The sequence below is a fragment of the Dunckerocampus dactyliophorus genome, chromosome 9 (assembly GCF_027744805.1).
Source record: "Dunckerocampus dactyliophorus isolate RoL2022-P2 chromosome 9, RoL_Ddac_1.1, whole genome shotgun sequence".
NCBI lineage: Eukaryota > Metazoa > Chordata > Actinopteri > Syngnathiformes > Syngnathidae > Dunckerocampus > Dunckerocampus dactyliophorus.
Window position 1 is genome coordinate 23,543,281 of NC_072827.1, and position 17,709 is coordinate 23,560,989.

Here is a 17,709-nt window from a genome sequence, read left to right on the forward strand (position 1 = left end):
TTTCTTACTGCTCCAGATGCGGCTGTACTGATACTTTATTTTGGAAAGGCGATACCGGAAACGGGTGCATATACGGAAGGTAATCAACGCTAGGAAGCCAAACAGTTCAGGTTTAGGGGCAAATGCACCAATTTCGGTTTTAAACGGAATACTAACCTGTGAAGTTGACATTTATGGAGTTTATCAAAGTAAACTAGGCGTTACATGGTGAATGAAGTGCTTTTATTTTACATTCTTGGTTACAGTTGCCATGTATTGATGTTAGCTAGACGGCTAGCGAGCTGGCTAATAAACGTCGAACAGAATTTATTATAAAGGAAAAATACAGGTAACGACAGCTTTCGGTTTTAGTCATCTGTTGCTTATTGTAGCAGCACTGACGTGACTTTGGGGCGTAGCCGATCAAAAAAGAGCTCTAGCAGCCTATAGGGGGAGGTTTCGTCATCAACTGCCCATCAAACACACACACACACACACACACGTAGCCGTATTGCGCCTGACTCGTAGACCAAAGGAGTTCCTCCTGGAAGAAATAGACAACACAGGCAGCTAACCGTCACCTATCTAACACGCCATGTAAAAGAGCCACCTTTGAAACGGAGGATCTTTGACTCGTAACGAAGACGACGCTGCAGGAGGAGTCAGCCGCGACGCCCTTGCTCCCAAGTCCGAAGTGGGGGGCACACATTCGGAGGGAGCTTCAGTAGCCATCGACGCCCTGCCTGGCCGAGCCTCCGCACGTTTGTAGGCACCGGAGGGCAGCCGCAACACAAGCGAGGCTTCGGTGAAATGAAATGAGGCTCAGAAATGGAACTGTGGCCACTGCGATTATCTTCTTCACGTCTTTCCTCAGCTTGTCCTGGTACACAGCCTGGCAGAATGGCAAAGGTAGGCTACCACAACAATGGCATGGCGTGGTATATATGTATTTTATATGTATTTTGGTTTACTCCGGTCCTCCTTGTGCCTTGAAATTCCCCCTACTTCTTTAAGTGTTCCTTCCTGAAGAGTTTCTTGGAGGAGTCAGCTTTGGTATGGTGTGTTATTTGTTAACAAGTAACATAGCGTAACATCACATGGTTACATTTGCACAATTCAACATGCTGAAAAGGAGTGCGAAGAAGCAGAGCTTCTATTTAATCCTCCCCCTTCCCCATGTATATTACTGATAATTCATTCGCATCATAACTCTTACTTGTTGACACTTAAATATTTTACTTTCCCTACGTTTGTCATTTTTGTTCACTTCCTGGATGAAAGTAATGGATGGTGTGAAAAATAAATATCAAGAAGCAACTAAGTTAAAATGTGACTATTCTTGTAACCATATGTAACGGATGCCAGCCTGTGAGGCTGTGCAAGTGTACGTTGGTAAACCTCAGTCCCTCTGCCTCAAGAGCTGCGCTGAACACGCGACCGACAGTCCGGGATTTTAGTCGTGTGGTCAGCGCCCTCTCCTCCCATTAAGAAGGTCCTGTGTCTGAGCCCCGGTGCAGGCAGGTGCGAAACAGGGCGGGTTACACATAGCTTGTGATTACAACTCTGCAAGTGAGTGCTGAGATTTCTGCCTTAATTCGGACCAGCGAGTGGACTAAAGTCACCAAAACAAACGATTTGAGCCGACAGCCGTTATAGGCAAGCTATCAAGCTAGCCGCGGCTTTGAAGGCTGCTCACGAAGCCGGACTCTTAGTACATCTTGGAGTCTTCTTGAGGAGATAGCTAACGGCTAACAATGAGAGATACAAACATGCTGTTACAAGGAATATTAAACACCAAAGGCAGTGTAAAACAAGGTAATGGCTAATTGACAACACTCAAGACGGCGTTGCTAAGCAACCGCAATAATGCCAAAGATAAAATACAAAAGAAGCGGATCTAGCGGTGGCTCGAGAAGTTAAGGTCCAAGCACTCAGGATTCGGTTAACACTAGAACTCCCGAGGCAGTCATTTTGACTGTTTTCAAAATTTGTATTGTATTTGTACTTTATTTATCCCACAGCGGGGAAATTCACTTGTTACAGCAGCAAGCAAGATACGCAAGTAAAGAATACAGTGTAAAGAATACATATTGACTACAACATGGTTCAGGTGGTGCAGGTGTTGTAGAGCCTGACAGCGGTCGGTATGAAGGACCTGCGGAACCTCTCCTTCTTACACCGTGGGTGTAACAGTCTGCTGCTGAAGGAGCTGCCCAGGGAAACAACAGTGTCATGTAGCGGGTGAGAGGTGTTGTCCATGATGGATGTCAGCTTAGCCAACATCCTTCTCTCCCCCACTTCCTCCACGGAGTCCAGAGGACCGTCCAGGACAGAGCTCGCTCCTGATCAGCCTATTGATCCTGCTCCTGTCCCTGTCCGTGCTGCCCCCTCTACAGCAGCCCACAGCATAGAAGATGGCTGAGGCCACCACAGAGTCATAAAAGGTCCGTAAAAGAGTCCTGCACACACCAAAGGACCTCAGTCTCCTCAGCAGGTGGAGACGACTCTGGCCCTTCTTGTAGAGGGCGTGGGTGTTGACGGACCAGTCCAGTTTGTTGTTAAGGTGAACACCCAGGAATTTGTAGCTGTCTACCAACTCTATGTCCGCTCCCTGGATGTTCACCGGTGTGAAGTGAGAAGTTTTCCTCTGGAAGTTAATGATCATCTCCTTTGTCTTGCTGGTGTTGAGTTGCAGCTGGTTAAGCTCACTCCAGCTGACAAAGTCCCTGATGACCGTCCTGTATTCCAGCTCATTCCCCTCTGAAACACAACCAACAATGGCTGTGTCATCGGAGAACTTCTGGATGTGACACTGTGTGGAGTTGTGTGTGAAGTCCAAAGTGCAGAGGGTGAAGTGGAAAGGGGAGAGCACCGTACCAAAGATGAGACACGGAGGCCAGGACAGCGACTGGGAGACAGTGTGGTGTTGAAATTGGCTGAGCCTTTCCTGGGGAAGGGGAGAAACATCACCACTGATAACTTCTTTACTTCCCTTGAACTTGCTAAGGCATTAAAGGCCCAGAAAACCAGCCTGGTTGGTACGGTAAATAAGAGCAGTCGAGAACTTCCTCCATCTGTAAAGGAGCAAAGGGCTGCACACTACAGAGGTGCTGAAATGTGACAGTGCAAACCTAACAGTCTATCAATGCAAACCAAGGAAAAGGATGATGTCACGGAGGAACTTCATAATGCGACTCGCAAATGAACTTAGCTTCGGACACATGACAGCAAAAGCCAGACAAATGATGGTGCGAGAGCCCCAGTTGGAGCAGCAGAAGATGGAGAGGAGAAGGCAGTGCCAAGTGCAAAGAAAGTGTAAGAAAAACAAAGCAAAGGATACATAACTGTCAAATGTCACAAGGTAGTTTGTGGGAGCTGCACATGGAAGGTAGAGGTTACCTGTGTTGACTAAGTGATTGTGAGCCATAAGCAAAGCAACTTGGCATTGTAACAGAAGAGCGTCTTCAGCTGGCTGGCAGCCACCACAGCATTTTGGAATGTTCATAATAGTTAATAATTTTAATTGTTAAGGTCTAATGATGACACCCAACCTATTTTGAAAGCAGGATACATTTGTTTTTATTTCACAGAGAAAATGGTTGCAGTTCGAGTTTGCATGTGTAATTGCAGAGAAGTTATGTTGTGTCAATTAAATGAAACACTCAATCATTATAGTTTTCATTTAGTGTCCTGATGTGTGTTTTACCTATTTCACCAATTTATTCTTAGATCTTTTTAATGTTAATCCAAATTATATACAAAGAGTCAAAATGACTGCTATGGTCATTCTAGTAGTTGCAGAATTCTGGTAGACCGAGTGTTAAAAGCATGGAAGATGCCGGTTCTGTGCCCACCCCGCAGTTGCCCATATCCAGAGGTGCGAGTTTTGTACCAACCCCTCCGCCGAGACCTGAAGATGTGGACTGAGTAATCATGTGCAGGCCCGTAACCAATATTTGGTGGTTTAATGTTTACTGTGTGTTTATATTTTGTCATATACAATGTAATGTGCATTTGATAGTGTTCACTAATTGGAAAGAGCCAGTCTGCACTTTTGAGTGAAGTTTTATAGACTTTAATGCAGTTTCTTTGTTGAACTAACTTGGAATCATTTATGTGCAGTGTAGATTTTCCCGTGACCAAAGTCGACGCTCACCTGTCATTCCTCTTTAAAACTGTTGTTACAGGTAATCTATGTCATTGTGACTATGTTGTTTTCAATATGCTGTTTCTACTTGTTGCTACTTTGCTAATGCTAATTGCTGGGCCTCATTTAGTATTGCACGCTGTGCAGCAGCAGCCATGTTGGCCACGTGAGATGTGTTCAGGGACGTCATGCAAAAGAAGTTTGAATGTGTTATCTTGTCCTGTATTGTAAATTGGATCACAAAATATTTCTTTGTATTAATATCAGCGCACCTGTGAGACAAATTATAAAATGTGAAGATAATAATTTTAAGGGGAATTAGAAAGGGTTAGCCAACCAATATACTACACGATCACAACCAATTGGAACACTTTTTGTTTTGTAAAATGGAATCCAAATTGCTGTAGAAAGTGCTCAGAGGAATGAGACATGATTATCCCGTGACCAAAGTCGACGCTCACCTGTCCTGCATTGGTCACCTGCATTAAAGTTGTGGACCGTAACACAATCCCGTTCACTTCCCCAACATCAGGGTCCTCCTTTAGTTGGCCTGTACCATCCCAGTAACATCGTGTGAATGTGAGCGAAGTGCCAGTACCTTGAAGCGTATGAACACCTACATGAGGGCCAGTATGACGCAACAGCGGCTGACCTCGCTGGCACTTCTCCCCATTCACTTCGAAAAGGTTATCAACCTGGAGGAAGTGGTGGACATTTTCCACGACACATCCAAGAAAGATGATGCTGAATTAGCGATAGGTAAGGCTGAAACACATTGTAGTGAGTCATATTGTGTAGGCCTGTGTAAATAGCATCCACAACTGAAGCCATGGCATGATCAGTCGCCCGTAAACTGATTAACTTATCTAAATGGGGCAAGCTTAATGTTGTAATTTTGCCCTTAAGCTTGTAATTTGGAGGAAATAACATTGTTATGTCTGTCCAAAATATGCATCAGAAAACAGTTTTTTCGGGCTCCAAATACAAAATTTTCCATGCTCTGGGAGGGGGGATACCCCCCTCACACACACTCAGTCGCTTCGCTCCATCGCAAAAGGTCTGTTTACTCAGATTTTTGCACCCCCCGAAAAATATCTGGTTACGGGCCTGATGTGGATGTGCAAATGGGGAAAGTTACGAGAAGTTACAGGAGATCATCTCACCTGATGAAGACCATGGAAAGGATTATCCTGCAGCACCTGCGACCCCTGGTGGGCACTCAGCTGGACCCCCTGCAGTTTGCTTACCGGCCTCGGATCGGAGTAGACGCAGTGATCTACCTGCTGCACAGATCACTGCTACACCTGGAGGACAGCGGGAGCGCTGTGAGGGTCATGTTTTTTACTTCTCCAGTGCCTTTAACACCATCCAGCCGTCACTACTCAGAGTGAAGATGGAGAGTGTAGGAGTAGACCAACACCTGACTGCATGGGTTATAGACTACCTCAACAACAGACCACAGTATGTGAGGCTCCGTCACTGTGTGTCTGACATGGTACTCTGCAGCACAGGTGCCCCTCAGGGTACGGTGCTCTCCCCTTCTCCCCTCTTCACCCTCTGCACTTTGGACTTCACACACAACTCCACAAAGTGTCACATTCAGAAGTTCTCCGACGACACAGTCATTGTGGGTTGTGTTTCAGAGGGGAATGATCTGGAATACAGGACGGTCATCAGGGACTTTGTCAGCTGGAGTGAGCTTAACCAGCTGCAACTCAACACCAGCAAGACAAAGGAGATGATCATGAACTTCTAGAGGAAAACATCTCACTTTACACCGGTGAACATCCAGGGAGCGGACATAGAGTTGGTAGACAGCTACAAATTCCTGGGTGTTCACCTTAACAACAAACTGGACTGGTCCGTCAACACCCACGCCCTCTACAAGAAGGGCCAGAGTCGTCTCCACCTGCTGAGGAGACTGAGGTCCTTTGGTGTGTGCAGGACTCTTTTACGGACCTTTTATGACTCTGTGGTGGCCTCAGCCATCTTCTATGCTGTGGGCTGCTGGAGAGGGGGCAGCACGGACAGGGACAGGAGCAGGATCAATAGGCTGATCAGGAGCGAGGTCTGTCCTGGACGGTCCTCTGGACTCCGTGGAGGAAGTGGGGGAGAGAAGGATGTTGGCTAAGCTGACATCCATCATGGACAACACCTCTCACCCGCTACATGACACTGTTGTTTCCCTGGGCAGCTCCTTCAGCAGCAGACTGTTACACCCACGGTGTAAGAAGTTCCGCAGGTCCTTCATACCGACCGCTGTCAGGCTCTATAACACCTGCACCACCTGAACCATGTTGTAGTCAATATGCATTTTTACACTGTACTCTTTACTTGCGTATCTTGCTTGCTGCTGTAACAAGTGAAATTCCCCGCTGTGGGATAAATAAAGTACAAATACAAATACAAATACAGATTGGGAAAAATCAAGAAAATAGCATAGCGCAAAAGCAAGAAGCTACCCTAGTGCAAATGTTACTGAAACTCGACACGAAGCTGGAGCATACTGACGAGAAGGTAATGAAACTGGATCCCGTGCAAAAAATATAGGCTCCATGCAACAAAACATGGGCTCCATGCAACAGAACATGTTCTATATGTATACACTTCAATCAGAGCGAGCCTTCTACGCATGCGCCAGTCACTGTGGAGTCTCATGGAAAAGGCAAATGGGTGGCTTCATCAGCCCTAGGTATGCAGAATTAGAGGAATTTTCCAAATGATTGAAAATCAAGCAGTTGTAGCCTGTTAGGCGTGTTTGAAGTGTTAACGGCTGACATGCACACACCCTCCTTGATAATTCAAATAGTGACTTTTTCTTAGAAAATAGAATAGCTGCAAGTAGAATACAGTATTTACCCAAGTTATCATGGTTGTCTTTTTACTCATACTTCAATGGGTTTTCTTTAGAATTTGAGTGGAATTAAATCAAAGTGTTGAGCACTTCTACTCAAAAACTCAAACTTTAAAAGCAGATAAGGTCTTTACATTGTAGAGCATCCTCCAAAACTGAATGCTCAGATGACAATTTTGTGATTTTTTTTTTTGATAATGCCACGAGTGCGTTCTGTTTTCCTGGCAGCTCAGTACTCACCTACTAGGTACACACACAGTAAGTCTTTCTGTGAATACAAAATAGTTATTATGCTACAGTTAACTTATTTTTCCACTTGTATTCCAGATAGTTACAAACAAAACAATGCGTGTGCCGTGAATTGCTGTTAACCATGCTTTCATCTTGCATGTGTCATGTATGTTAACAACAAGGCATGGAACACAATACACAAGATCTCGTGATATTCAAACGTGACAAGATATCTTGAGGGAAAAAAAGTTTTGTGGGCACTAGACCTGGGATGAGTAGATTGCAATATATTGTCACATATTATATTTTTTCACTCTACTTTTCTGAAAGTCAATGTTAAAATCTCGTCTTGTTCTTGTAGATTCAGTCTCGTCTCCTGAACTGAGTGTCTCGTGAGATCCCCACAACACATCAAAAGCTAGACATAGAATAAGGATTGTCAAGATGGCACTGATCAGGTTGCAAATGTGAAACTGAAATGTGATGTACATCTGACACATACGACAATCCAATAGCGTGCCCCCACCTTCCCTTCCCCTTAGTCATTGTGCTGTCATTTCACTCGTCACCTTCACCTAGTTGTTAGTGTAGTGATGTTCTGCTGGCAGTTTTAGGTGGATAAAGACAAAAGTGCACGCCTCCTTGTGAAGATGCTTTGCATGTAGCGCGAATGAACAAGGCAATGCAAATAACATGTAGTGCAAGTAACACAAATAGCAGATCACCTGAAGGCTGAGCTAGAGCGAAGCTAACACCCCAGAGCAAAGCTAACATCCCTAGAGCTGAGGAAAATGGTGTTGTAGTGGTAGAATGGAAAAGAAGTTTGCCATCCAGTGTGATTTTTATTTCATCGTCTTTGAGCGTTTATAGTAGTGGAGGAAAACGATGGACCTGGGTGACTTTAATCAAAAGTAGGCATGGGCCGGTATGATAACCTTGGACAAAAATATTAGTTTCACGATTCGCTATTATAATTACAGCTCTAAAATGTTATTTTGAAGTACCTTTTATTGAAAAGAAGAGAAAAAAAAAATTATGTTGAACAGTAATTAAAAAAATATATAATAGAACATGATGGAAGTGGAACATTTAACACTTAAAATAAAGCGCATAACTTAATTATTTCTCAATGTATAGTAATTAGTAAATAAATGTCAATCACGCACGCATTTTGCCTCCGCATTGTCCCGCAATTCGCTGTGGCAATGCGTGTCATTTAGCATGAAGACTAGTTTGCGCATAAGTTACGCATATGGCAGGCAGTTTGTGCCTGAAAATGGTGCGCATTGGTATGAAATGCCACACTCCCGCACGTCAAGTAATGTTCACATCTTGTGAACGACATAGTACGCAGGATGCACCTTGTTCCTGCATGGGTATGCATTGTCACCACCTCTTCCCGCACCTGTGAAGCAGTCGTGGCATTATTGGGTCCTGCTTTGTCCCACGTGACGCCACGCTACTGTATAGTGGGCATCACCCCAGCTTCATTAATTCCTCTATTTGCAAGGGACCTACAAGATGTTGAACTCAACAAAGAACAAGCTCTCATTGCAGAAAGGAAAAGCTTGCAGAAAGAATGCAGAAAGAGCAGGAAGAAAACATAAACTAGAAAAAAGAAACAGTGGAGAGCGGGAATTGCTGACTACAAGACATCGCTTTGAGTATTACGATTAGAGAACTTTACGAGGAAGAGCCAAGAGGCTACAGAAATTACTTGAAATCACACCTGTTTACGACCAGTTCACTCATTGGCACGCAAAATTGCTTACCGGGGTAAAAATGCGTGCAAGTGTAAGCTAGGCTTAAGGTAATTGGCTGGAGAAGGTCACAACATAAATATAGAAAAAGAATCGTAATATTTCTTAGCGTGATGAATGTGCAAGTCACAAGAGTGTTTTGGAGTTGTTGGATTTTGCATTTTCTGAGTTTTGATTTTGCTTGTGTGGTGACCTTTTAATATACAGCAATCCCTCGTTTTTCGCGGTTAATGAAAAACCGCGAAGTAGGATTTGCCGCCCCCCAGGAATTTTTATGTATGTATGATTGTTTAAAATATGTAAACAGTATTTATATTTTACATATTTGAGACAAACATTACAACAGTACATGTTTTTACTTAAATCTTTAACTATAAAACCTTATACAGAAATTAACATTCATCAACAATGCCTTCTGAGAGAGGTGAACAGGCTTGTGTTGGTGGCGGAGGAGACGTTCTCACTTTACTCGTAGAGGCTTTAGGTTCACTCAGACTCGAGGAGGCGAATCACTCCAGGCAGTGGTAGTACTGGCTTGAGGTTCGTCAGGTTCGTCAGCACCTTCTTCAGGCTCTTCATTGTCGTCATCAGGCAAGATTTGGTTGTAGAGAGCTTTCGCCTTTGTCCTGATCATATTAGTGTCCAAACTTTTTCTTGCAATCAGCAATTCACAATGCCAATGCAGCTTCCATTTTCACAATTCTCTTGTTACGCGGAGTTACCACACGTTTCGCCACACGTTTCGCTTCCGTATTGAAGGTTATTGAAGCATTTTGCTTCCTCTTTCTTGATGTACATCACTGTAGATTCATTTACGCCATAATGGCGAGCCACAGATGCATAACTTCTGCCCTCTTTGATCACATCTAAAAGTTTCACTTTTCCTCTGATGGTCATCTTGTTTCTCTTGGGCGCCCCGGAGGAAGCTTTTGCAGGGGCACAGCGCTGAGGCGGCATTAGAAGGGCTTAACTAATAAAAAAAAAAAAAAAAAAGTTATCGCGAACACAACTCCAAGACACAGTATGCTAGACAGTCAACAGCGTGGAGGAGACTGGCGAGACAACAAGGGAAGATGCTGGGTGATGCTGCGATGACGCGCAGCCTGTCAGCTCATGGGATAAATCCACTCGTGCTCTCATTGGTGGATGTCACGCCGGAAACCAATCACACGCCTTGTCAGAGTGCCTGTGGCATGTACAGTACAGGCATGTACAAAGCCTCTGAGTCAACTCATCTCTTTGTTTGGCATGCAGGGAAACCTTCTCTCTCACGCATCAACATGAAACAACGCCTTTTTCCGCAATATGGCTGCCGATATGGCTGTATTTTTTTCCATTTTTATTTTTTGATGATTTTTATTTATATTTTTAATGAATATTTTGGAAAAACCCGCGATGCACTGAAGTGGCGAGGGAACACTGTAGTTAAAATATTCACAAATTTCACTTCCTTTTGCCGGTCGTGGTGGTGTAGCAACTGAGCCGTTGGTATTTGGTTGTTGCTTGTTGTTCAGTGGAGGATAAACAGCTTATACCACTTATCGTCAACTCGTCTCATTCTGATCTCCACATTTGGTGACTTTAACATGAGTAATATGTCGATGGACAACGGTGCCAACAGCGTGGTCGTACCGGCGCCACTCGATGCTAACGAGGCAGCTAAAGTCAGTGCTATCTATGCTGCGATGGTTAAGTTGGTTAAGCTCACCTGTTTTGAAACTAACTTTTTCATATCTTAGTATACCTTGAAACCACTAACCAGCCCATGCCTAATCTAAAGATATTCTCTCAAGATTGTTTCGCAACTATCACACACACAGCTCAGTTTTTGAGCTTAAAGGAGTTTTATTCCTCCCCTCTTGACATCTGAAGACTTTCCATGGACATGTGACGCGCAGAAAAGAGGGCCTGATGTCAGTCAGCTGTACAAACACTTCATCGTGACTCTCATGCATCGCTCGTCTCTTGTCTGGTTGCATCACATGGGGAAACATCGTGATGCATCTCAACAATGTCAACTGGTTGTGTTTAAAAAAAAACAAACAAAAAAACCCAAGAACATGAGTGGCGCACTGCGTCCGCATAAAAGCACGTACGAAATGTTACTTCTGTGTAGAGTGTAGAGTAAATTAGTCAGGTATTTATCAAATAGGAATGCATAGGGGTAATGGTACAGCATCCTCATGGTTCAATATGTACCTCAGTATTAAGGTCATGGACTGGTTCCTTTGCGGTACAGTACCGGTAAAAATACAAACCATAGCCATGAATAAAATTGTTGAATAAACAATAACTATGATATACTATATCATAATTTACACAGGCAAGTACAGTAAGAGTTTGAACAGTGTGAATGGTTATGCTTGTGGGGGTGTTATGCATTCTTCCACACCTCTCCTTTGGCCTTACTCTGGCTAATCAAAGGTTGGGTTGCATGCTTGTGGAGGTGTGCATGTTTTCACACCTGTCCATTCACGGCGGTGGGAATGCACACTCCCTTGTGGAGGTTCCCTGAATGTCTGGATGCAGGTTCACGGTCAAGACCAGGGATCGTCTCAAAAAGTTGGTTGACCACTGATGTAGAGAGATTATGTGGTGTGCCTTAGAGCTAGACTACTGTGCAGGTCATTATTGTGACTTCAGCCATATTGTACTGAGCAGCGATGCGTGTAATGTTTTCTCCCCTTCCCTACGCTACATCAAAATAAGTTACATATCCGATTCTATGGTCATCATTACATTTTCCCCTCGTGATGTGACTGAAAAACCAAAAAGAAGCCAAAGAAAACACATAACACACTTGTGGAATGAATCATTTAGGTGGAATGAATCATTTAGATGCTCAATGAGTTGAATGAAGTGTAATTGTTTAAAAACAAAAAAAAATCAAATTGTGAATATCTATGATATTTTTTTCTCAAAGAGTAGACGTTGTGTAATTGCCACTTCCTCCCCACTGTCCTTGAACCTTCCCATCCACCCTTCCTCATAGATAATTTTCCTCCTCAGTCACAAGGTTACAAGCACAATAGGCCAAAAATAGCATGGCCCATGTATACACGCACGCACGTGCACACACACACACGCACGCACACTGTAGGTATGTGTCGTCTTCATACGATTACAATTTGTCATTACTTGTTGTCTGCCCATATCATGCATGGTGCATTTGGATTCTGTGCTGTTAAAGAAGGGGTGGTCTGCCAGACAAATCCTCAGTGGCCTGGAAGGATGAGCGGAGCGGGCCAAATTCTAAAAGAGGCAAGGAGGATGGGAAATGCCTGAGGTAGGCTGCTGTATGTGAAGGCACCAGTATGCTGACAAGGCATTGAGACAAGTGGGATCCTTCTTTGTTGCATGTGTCCTGCCTTGCCTTTGTCTCTCTCACTCTCTCACTCTCTCACACGCGCACATGCACACATCCACCTCCTGTTCCTCAAGGCGGTCTTACACTGTCGGAAACAGGATTGGGCATCTTGCTCTGTTATCTCATTATAGTCACCCTCCTACTCTGCTAACAACATCCTGTGTCCCACGCTGCTTCTCACCCAGTTTTATCTAGTTCACCACAGAATTCCTCAGCAAATTTCCCTTCATTTAGAGAAAGGCATGCTGTTGACATTGTTCTCTCAAAAGTATATGCGATTATATCTACATGCTAGCGGTACAACAATTAATCGATGAACCGATGATTAATCAATGATCCAATTAATCGACAACTATTTTGGTATTTGATTCATCAGATTTTGATTTCAAAATGCAAACATCCTCTGATTTCAGCCTCTCAAATGGGAATTGAATTTAATCCTGGGCCTCTTATCATTGTGTTTTAGGCAAAACAAGATATTTGCACACCACCTTTGACTTTGGAAAAAAGTGATGACATTTTTTACTTTTTTCTGACATGTTCCAGACCAAACCACTAACTTTGTTTTTGGTTCATATTCATTTGGTGCGTCTAGGGCAAGGGTCGGCAACCCATGGCTCTGGAGCCGCATATGTCTCCCTTTCCTGTCCTGTAATATTTTTTTTTTACATCACTGTGTGGAAAATGCGCATTTTTGAAAAGAAAAATATCTGACTTTCTGTAAGACACTGAATGCATCCTGGCTGAGGTCTGACTAGCGATTGGAAGAGTATGAGGAATGGAGGTTGAGAGGGAGGGGGAATTTAAAAAATATATTAAGTATTCATAGTTTATAGTTTGCAGCATAATACAAACTGCAATAATGCAAAAACAGTGGCAATGTTTTTGTGCTACATAAATGTAAACAGGATTTTTAAAAAATTGGACAGTGGAAATATTTAGCAACTAAATAGAAAAATCAACATTTGTCATGCTAAAAACATGAGAAATTACCGTTTATGTTAATTAAACAACTACTGTTTTGAGGACAACACACTCCTGCATTCATACAAACATTTATGTTCTGTCCTTGCTCTTGATATTGTTGCTTATTAAATTATTCAGGGCATTAATTTCTTCAGGACCAGTAGATCTTTTCAGCACTATAAATAGTTTTTGTAGAGGACTTGAAGCTCTTATTTCCATTGGATGTAAAAGTAGGGCCCTATGAATTCCATTTAATGTTTTTACCAAATTTTGTTTGAATTTTTTTTAGAATATAGTGTTTTACCTTTTGCAATTATATTGCCACCATAGAGTGTGCGTTTTGTGGCCGTGAATAAAATCAATTAAATGCAAAAATTCTTAGATTTGTTGATGTAGTACATCATTGGACAATTGATATTGATACTGATATTTCAGAAATGGATGTGGCTTGGCTAACCTTATGAGATGTCAGCCTCTGCCCATATTGGTACAAAATCCTCGGAATTATTAGTATTATTTATTATTTATTTATTTTGTTAGCACGATTAGACATGATGTGGCACACAGTGCTCTTATTTTGAAGACCGGAAGTGTGTTGTGTGTGTCTGTCGAGAATGTCCCTTGACTGTTGCTGATGAGGCCAGCTGAATAACGTGAAGAATAAACATGCCTCCTGTCGCCGTGGATCTTGGCCGTAATTCACTCAGAACTTGTACGACGTCAGCGGGCATCCTAAAACACTTGGTTACATCAACAAGGTAAAACACAGCACTTGTGTAAAGCACACTCACACAGCCTGAGTCGCCCACACACGGACACACTAGCATTCTCTGGTAAACTAAGCTAACCACGCCATCTTCCACTCTCGCTCCGAAACAAGTAAGGAATGAGTTTCAAAGTTTTTTGTTGACTTAGCCAGTGTTTTAGGCTGTGCGTCAACATTTTTAGTTCTGGATGGGTCATGTTTATGAGATGCCGCCGGTCTGCTGGGGAAATATTTCCCCACACAAACGTTCTTTCTCCTCACGATGACAGCATTTCATTCACATTATGTCAATTTCTCCCAAGATTTCATGTTTAACAGGAGATTCAATTTTTATTCACCAATCACGCGATTCCGCCCGCAATTCTGTTAAGCAGAAATCATAGGGCCCAACTTTAGTATCCCTCTTATAACAAAGTAGGCACTGTCCTAAAAGAAATAATCCGGAAATTAGATATTTTTTGCCCAGCTCGGGGGTGCCAGTTTGCTCTGCCAGTGACGCTCGCAGCAGGCTGTAGGACCTCAAGAGTGGGTGGAGGTCAGGAAAAACAATGAGCTCACAGCGAGGAAGTAAAATGTAGAATCTGGGTTGGAACGATGCCAGAGAGACCAATACTAGTCTGGCTTTTTGTTGTACTGATTGACTGCCTTGACCTTGCAGCCATATTGCCTGCGAGAATTGCAAAAATGTATTGCATCAGTAAATCAGCTGGCTAAGAACCGGTGATAGGCAGTATCAAGTCAATGAGGAGGGAGGTTTTTTTAAGACGTGCTGAAAAGCCTAAACTTCAAAAGCGAGGGTTGAGTGCCTCATCTCTAAAAAGTGGAGTAAACAAGTTCGGGAGATATAGACTGTTCTCACATGTGATGCTTATAAACAGGCTCTAGGGACACACATTACTGTTATAATTAAAGTCACTTTTTCATAACGGTGGACCATTTAACGGTACAAAAGCTATTGTTTTGTTAAATGGTTACCGGCTATTCTGCTGAAAGGGCGACCAAAAGCGTGACATAGCAAATAGCATAGCATTTGTTATTTTCTAACCAATTTGCATCTTAAAATAAAACACAATGGAACCTCAGTTAGCGTCCGCCCCAGGTTAGCGTGTTTTTTGTTAACTGTGAAAATTTACGCCAGAATTAGCGTACAATGGGCGAGCGCGCCGTGTTTATATTGTGCAACCTGAAGTCAGGGACATCCGACCAGAAGTATTGCTGGACTTGCCACAGTGACCTAAAAAAGTAACTTGTGCTTCATGACTGTTGAAGGCCACCAATAACGGAAAAAAAAACTTTTTCTGCTAATTTGTCAGCTGTGTCTGTGAAGTGGTGGTGTCAAAGCAACATGATACTACTTGGATGGGAATCTCACGATTCGATGCGATTCGGATGCATGTGATGCGATGATAAAACAATTATCGATGCATCTTTTTTTGTGATCAATAGTTTGTCAGTTTTTTCATGCATAATTTTTTTTCTCTATATAACTTCTTTTACTCACTGTGTACTACTAAAACAAAGCATATTTGTAATTTTCCACAATTAAAATAAACATGAAACAGATTCATTTCATTCCATTATCTTTTAATAATTAGAAGGTTACATCAACCAACATATTTCCCATTGCACAGAACCAGCAGGAAAAGTAAAGTGCACCAGCAGCAGCATGTGTAAAATTAACAAACGTCAGCATATTCTGAGTAACCAACATAAAAAAATGCCATTATTCACAAATAGTAGACTTCTCACTTCTCAGTAGACTTCTAGTAGACTTCACAAACTAAAATCCTGAGGAGAGAATCTATAATATTTTTGCTGTATAGCAAAGTCAAATACAGCTTTTATACAAAATATAGATTTCTGTGCCAGTAACTCTCATACAGGAATAATGCATGTGGTTGTCAGTATATTATGAATAACCCAAAAAACTAGGCTGCCCTAATTCACAATTGCAGTATCAGTGAAATAACATTGCGATGGGACGTTGTATCTGGGTTCCAAGGTGCGCAACAAAAGCACAAAAGCCCTGCTTTTCAATAATTGAATACGGCCACAAATCCTTGGCAATAAAAGTTGCAATTGACTTCGTGATTCCCTTAGCCTTTTCCGAATTGTTATCACCTGCTCGATGGTTCTCTGGTTGACAGCAGCTTCAGCTGGCTGTTGTTCCTCTTGGTTCGGGTGGAAACGTGCTATGTGGTTTTTCATATTTGTCATGTTCCCAAAGTATTTTAAGCTTGTATGACAAAGCTTGCATATCGTCTTGCTGTTGTCCAGCTCATTTTATCTTCAATTACGTGAAAGCAAAAGTGCTTCAATGCTCGCTTCAAATCCAGTGGGTGTGGGTCGGTCTTTCAGCCATTTTGGTAGCATTTTACACTTAGGTGCACCACCATAAACTGTCCGGGCGACACTTCCACTTTCCGTCTTTTTGTTCTGTTTTGTTGTTGTTCCGTCAGCATTGATTATTGACATTTATGAATCGATTAATTGTCAATGTCCGTATCGTGATGCACCTAAGAATAGATTATTTCCCCCACTCATAATATTATGACATTATTTTTCTCATTTGTCCCCACTTAAAGAGATAAGAGCCTTTTTGAATGTTTTGTGTCCCATGTGACAGCTGCAAATGTGGAACCAACTTGGCTGACAGGTGCACCACTGGAGGGGGCTTCCTCATGCATAATGCACAAGCATGTTTTGCATACATGTGGCTCTCATTAACATCTGTGCTGGGGGGTTGAGTCTGTCTGTGTCTATGGCCAAAAAAAAGGTTCACAATATATTTTTTCAATCGTCAGAGCTCAATTATTATCACAATTTTAAAATATTGTTTCTAACCTGTCAGCTTAAAATCATCAGTGCAAAAAAAAAATAAAACTAGACATTTGTTACGAATATACAATGTAAAAAACAAAGTAAATTAAATAAATGAACATACAAAAACTATAAAAAAAAACTATACTATAATAAACTATAATAATAATAATAATAATAATACAAATACAGTCAAACTTGTCTATAGCGGCCACTAGAGGGAGTCTGCAAAAGTGGCCGCTATAGACAGGTGGCCTCTATAGACAGGTTGGCGTCCAGTTTGAATGTTGACCAGTAGAGAGGAAAAAAGAAAAAAAAGGGGAAAAAATAATAATGTTGACCAGTAGAGGGCACTGCAGATAAAAGTTGTACAGCACTACTAGGCTTGTTATTATCATGGTTCATGGTTTTAATTCATCCTGAACATGCATATGAGTCAAACAGTAGTTTTGCATGTTCAAAAAGGAGTAGGAAGAAGCAAAGCTTATTTAATCCTACCCCTCATCAGTTTCACATCAGTTGCAATACATTTATTCACCTCTTATTCTTCCAAGTGTACTTTGTAGGTCTACATGACAATGTAGTGCAATCATAGCCAAGGTTTTTACTTACTAAAAGGAAGCTAGAGGCTTAATAATAACTGATAGAATATATCCACGACCCACAGAACAAAGCTGTGCTAGTAATGTCTTATGGTTGTTTTTAATATTTTACTTTTTACAGCTTTAGTTCATCAGGAAGTGACGGGAAGTGACGGTGGGCGTCCCGAGCAGGAGAGCTAGGCTCAGTGCTAGCTGTGAGTTGCGAGAGAGTTGGGAA

The 17,709-nt window shown here is 42.3% G+C and overlaps 1 protein-coding gene across 2 annotated transcripts in view; it reads left to right on the forward strand.

Annotated features, from left to right (window-relative positions):
• The first annotated feature begins 121 nt into the window (after positions 1–121).
• Positions 122–17,709, forward strand: part of mgat4a (alpha-1,3-mannosyl-glycoprotein 4-beta-N-acetylglucosaminyltransferase A) — a 50,807-nt gene continuing 33,219 nt past the window's right edge. The window contains exon 1 of one of the 2 annotated variants that reach the window (XM_054786369.1): positions 122–888. In XM_054786369.1, the coding sequence (XP_054642344.1) occupies positions 795–888 (94 nt within the window). In that variant the 5' untranslated portion in view covers positions 122–794. The remainder of the gene's footprint in view (positions 889–17,709) is intronic. The other variant, XM_054786370.1, reaches the window with a different exon arrangement.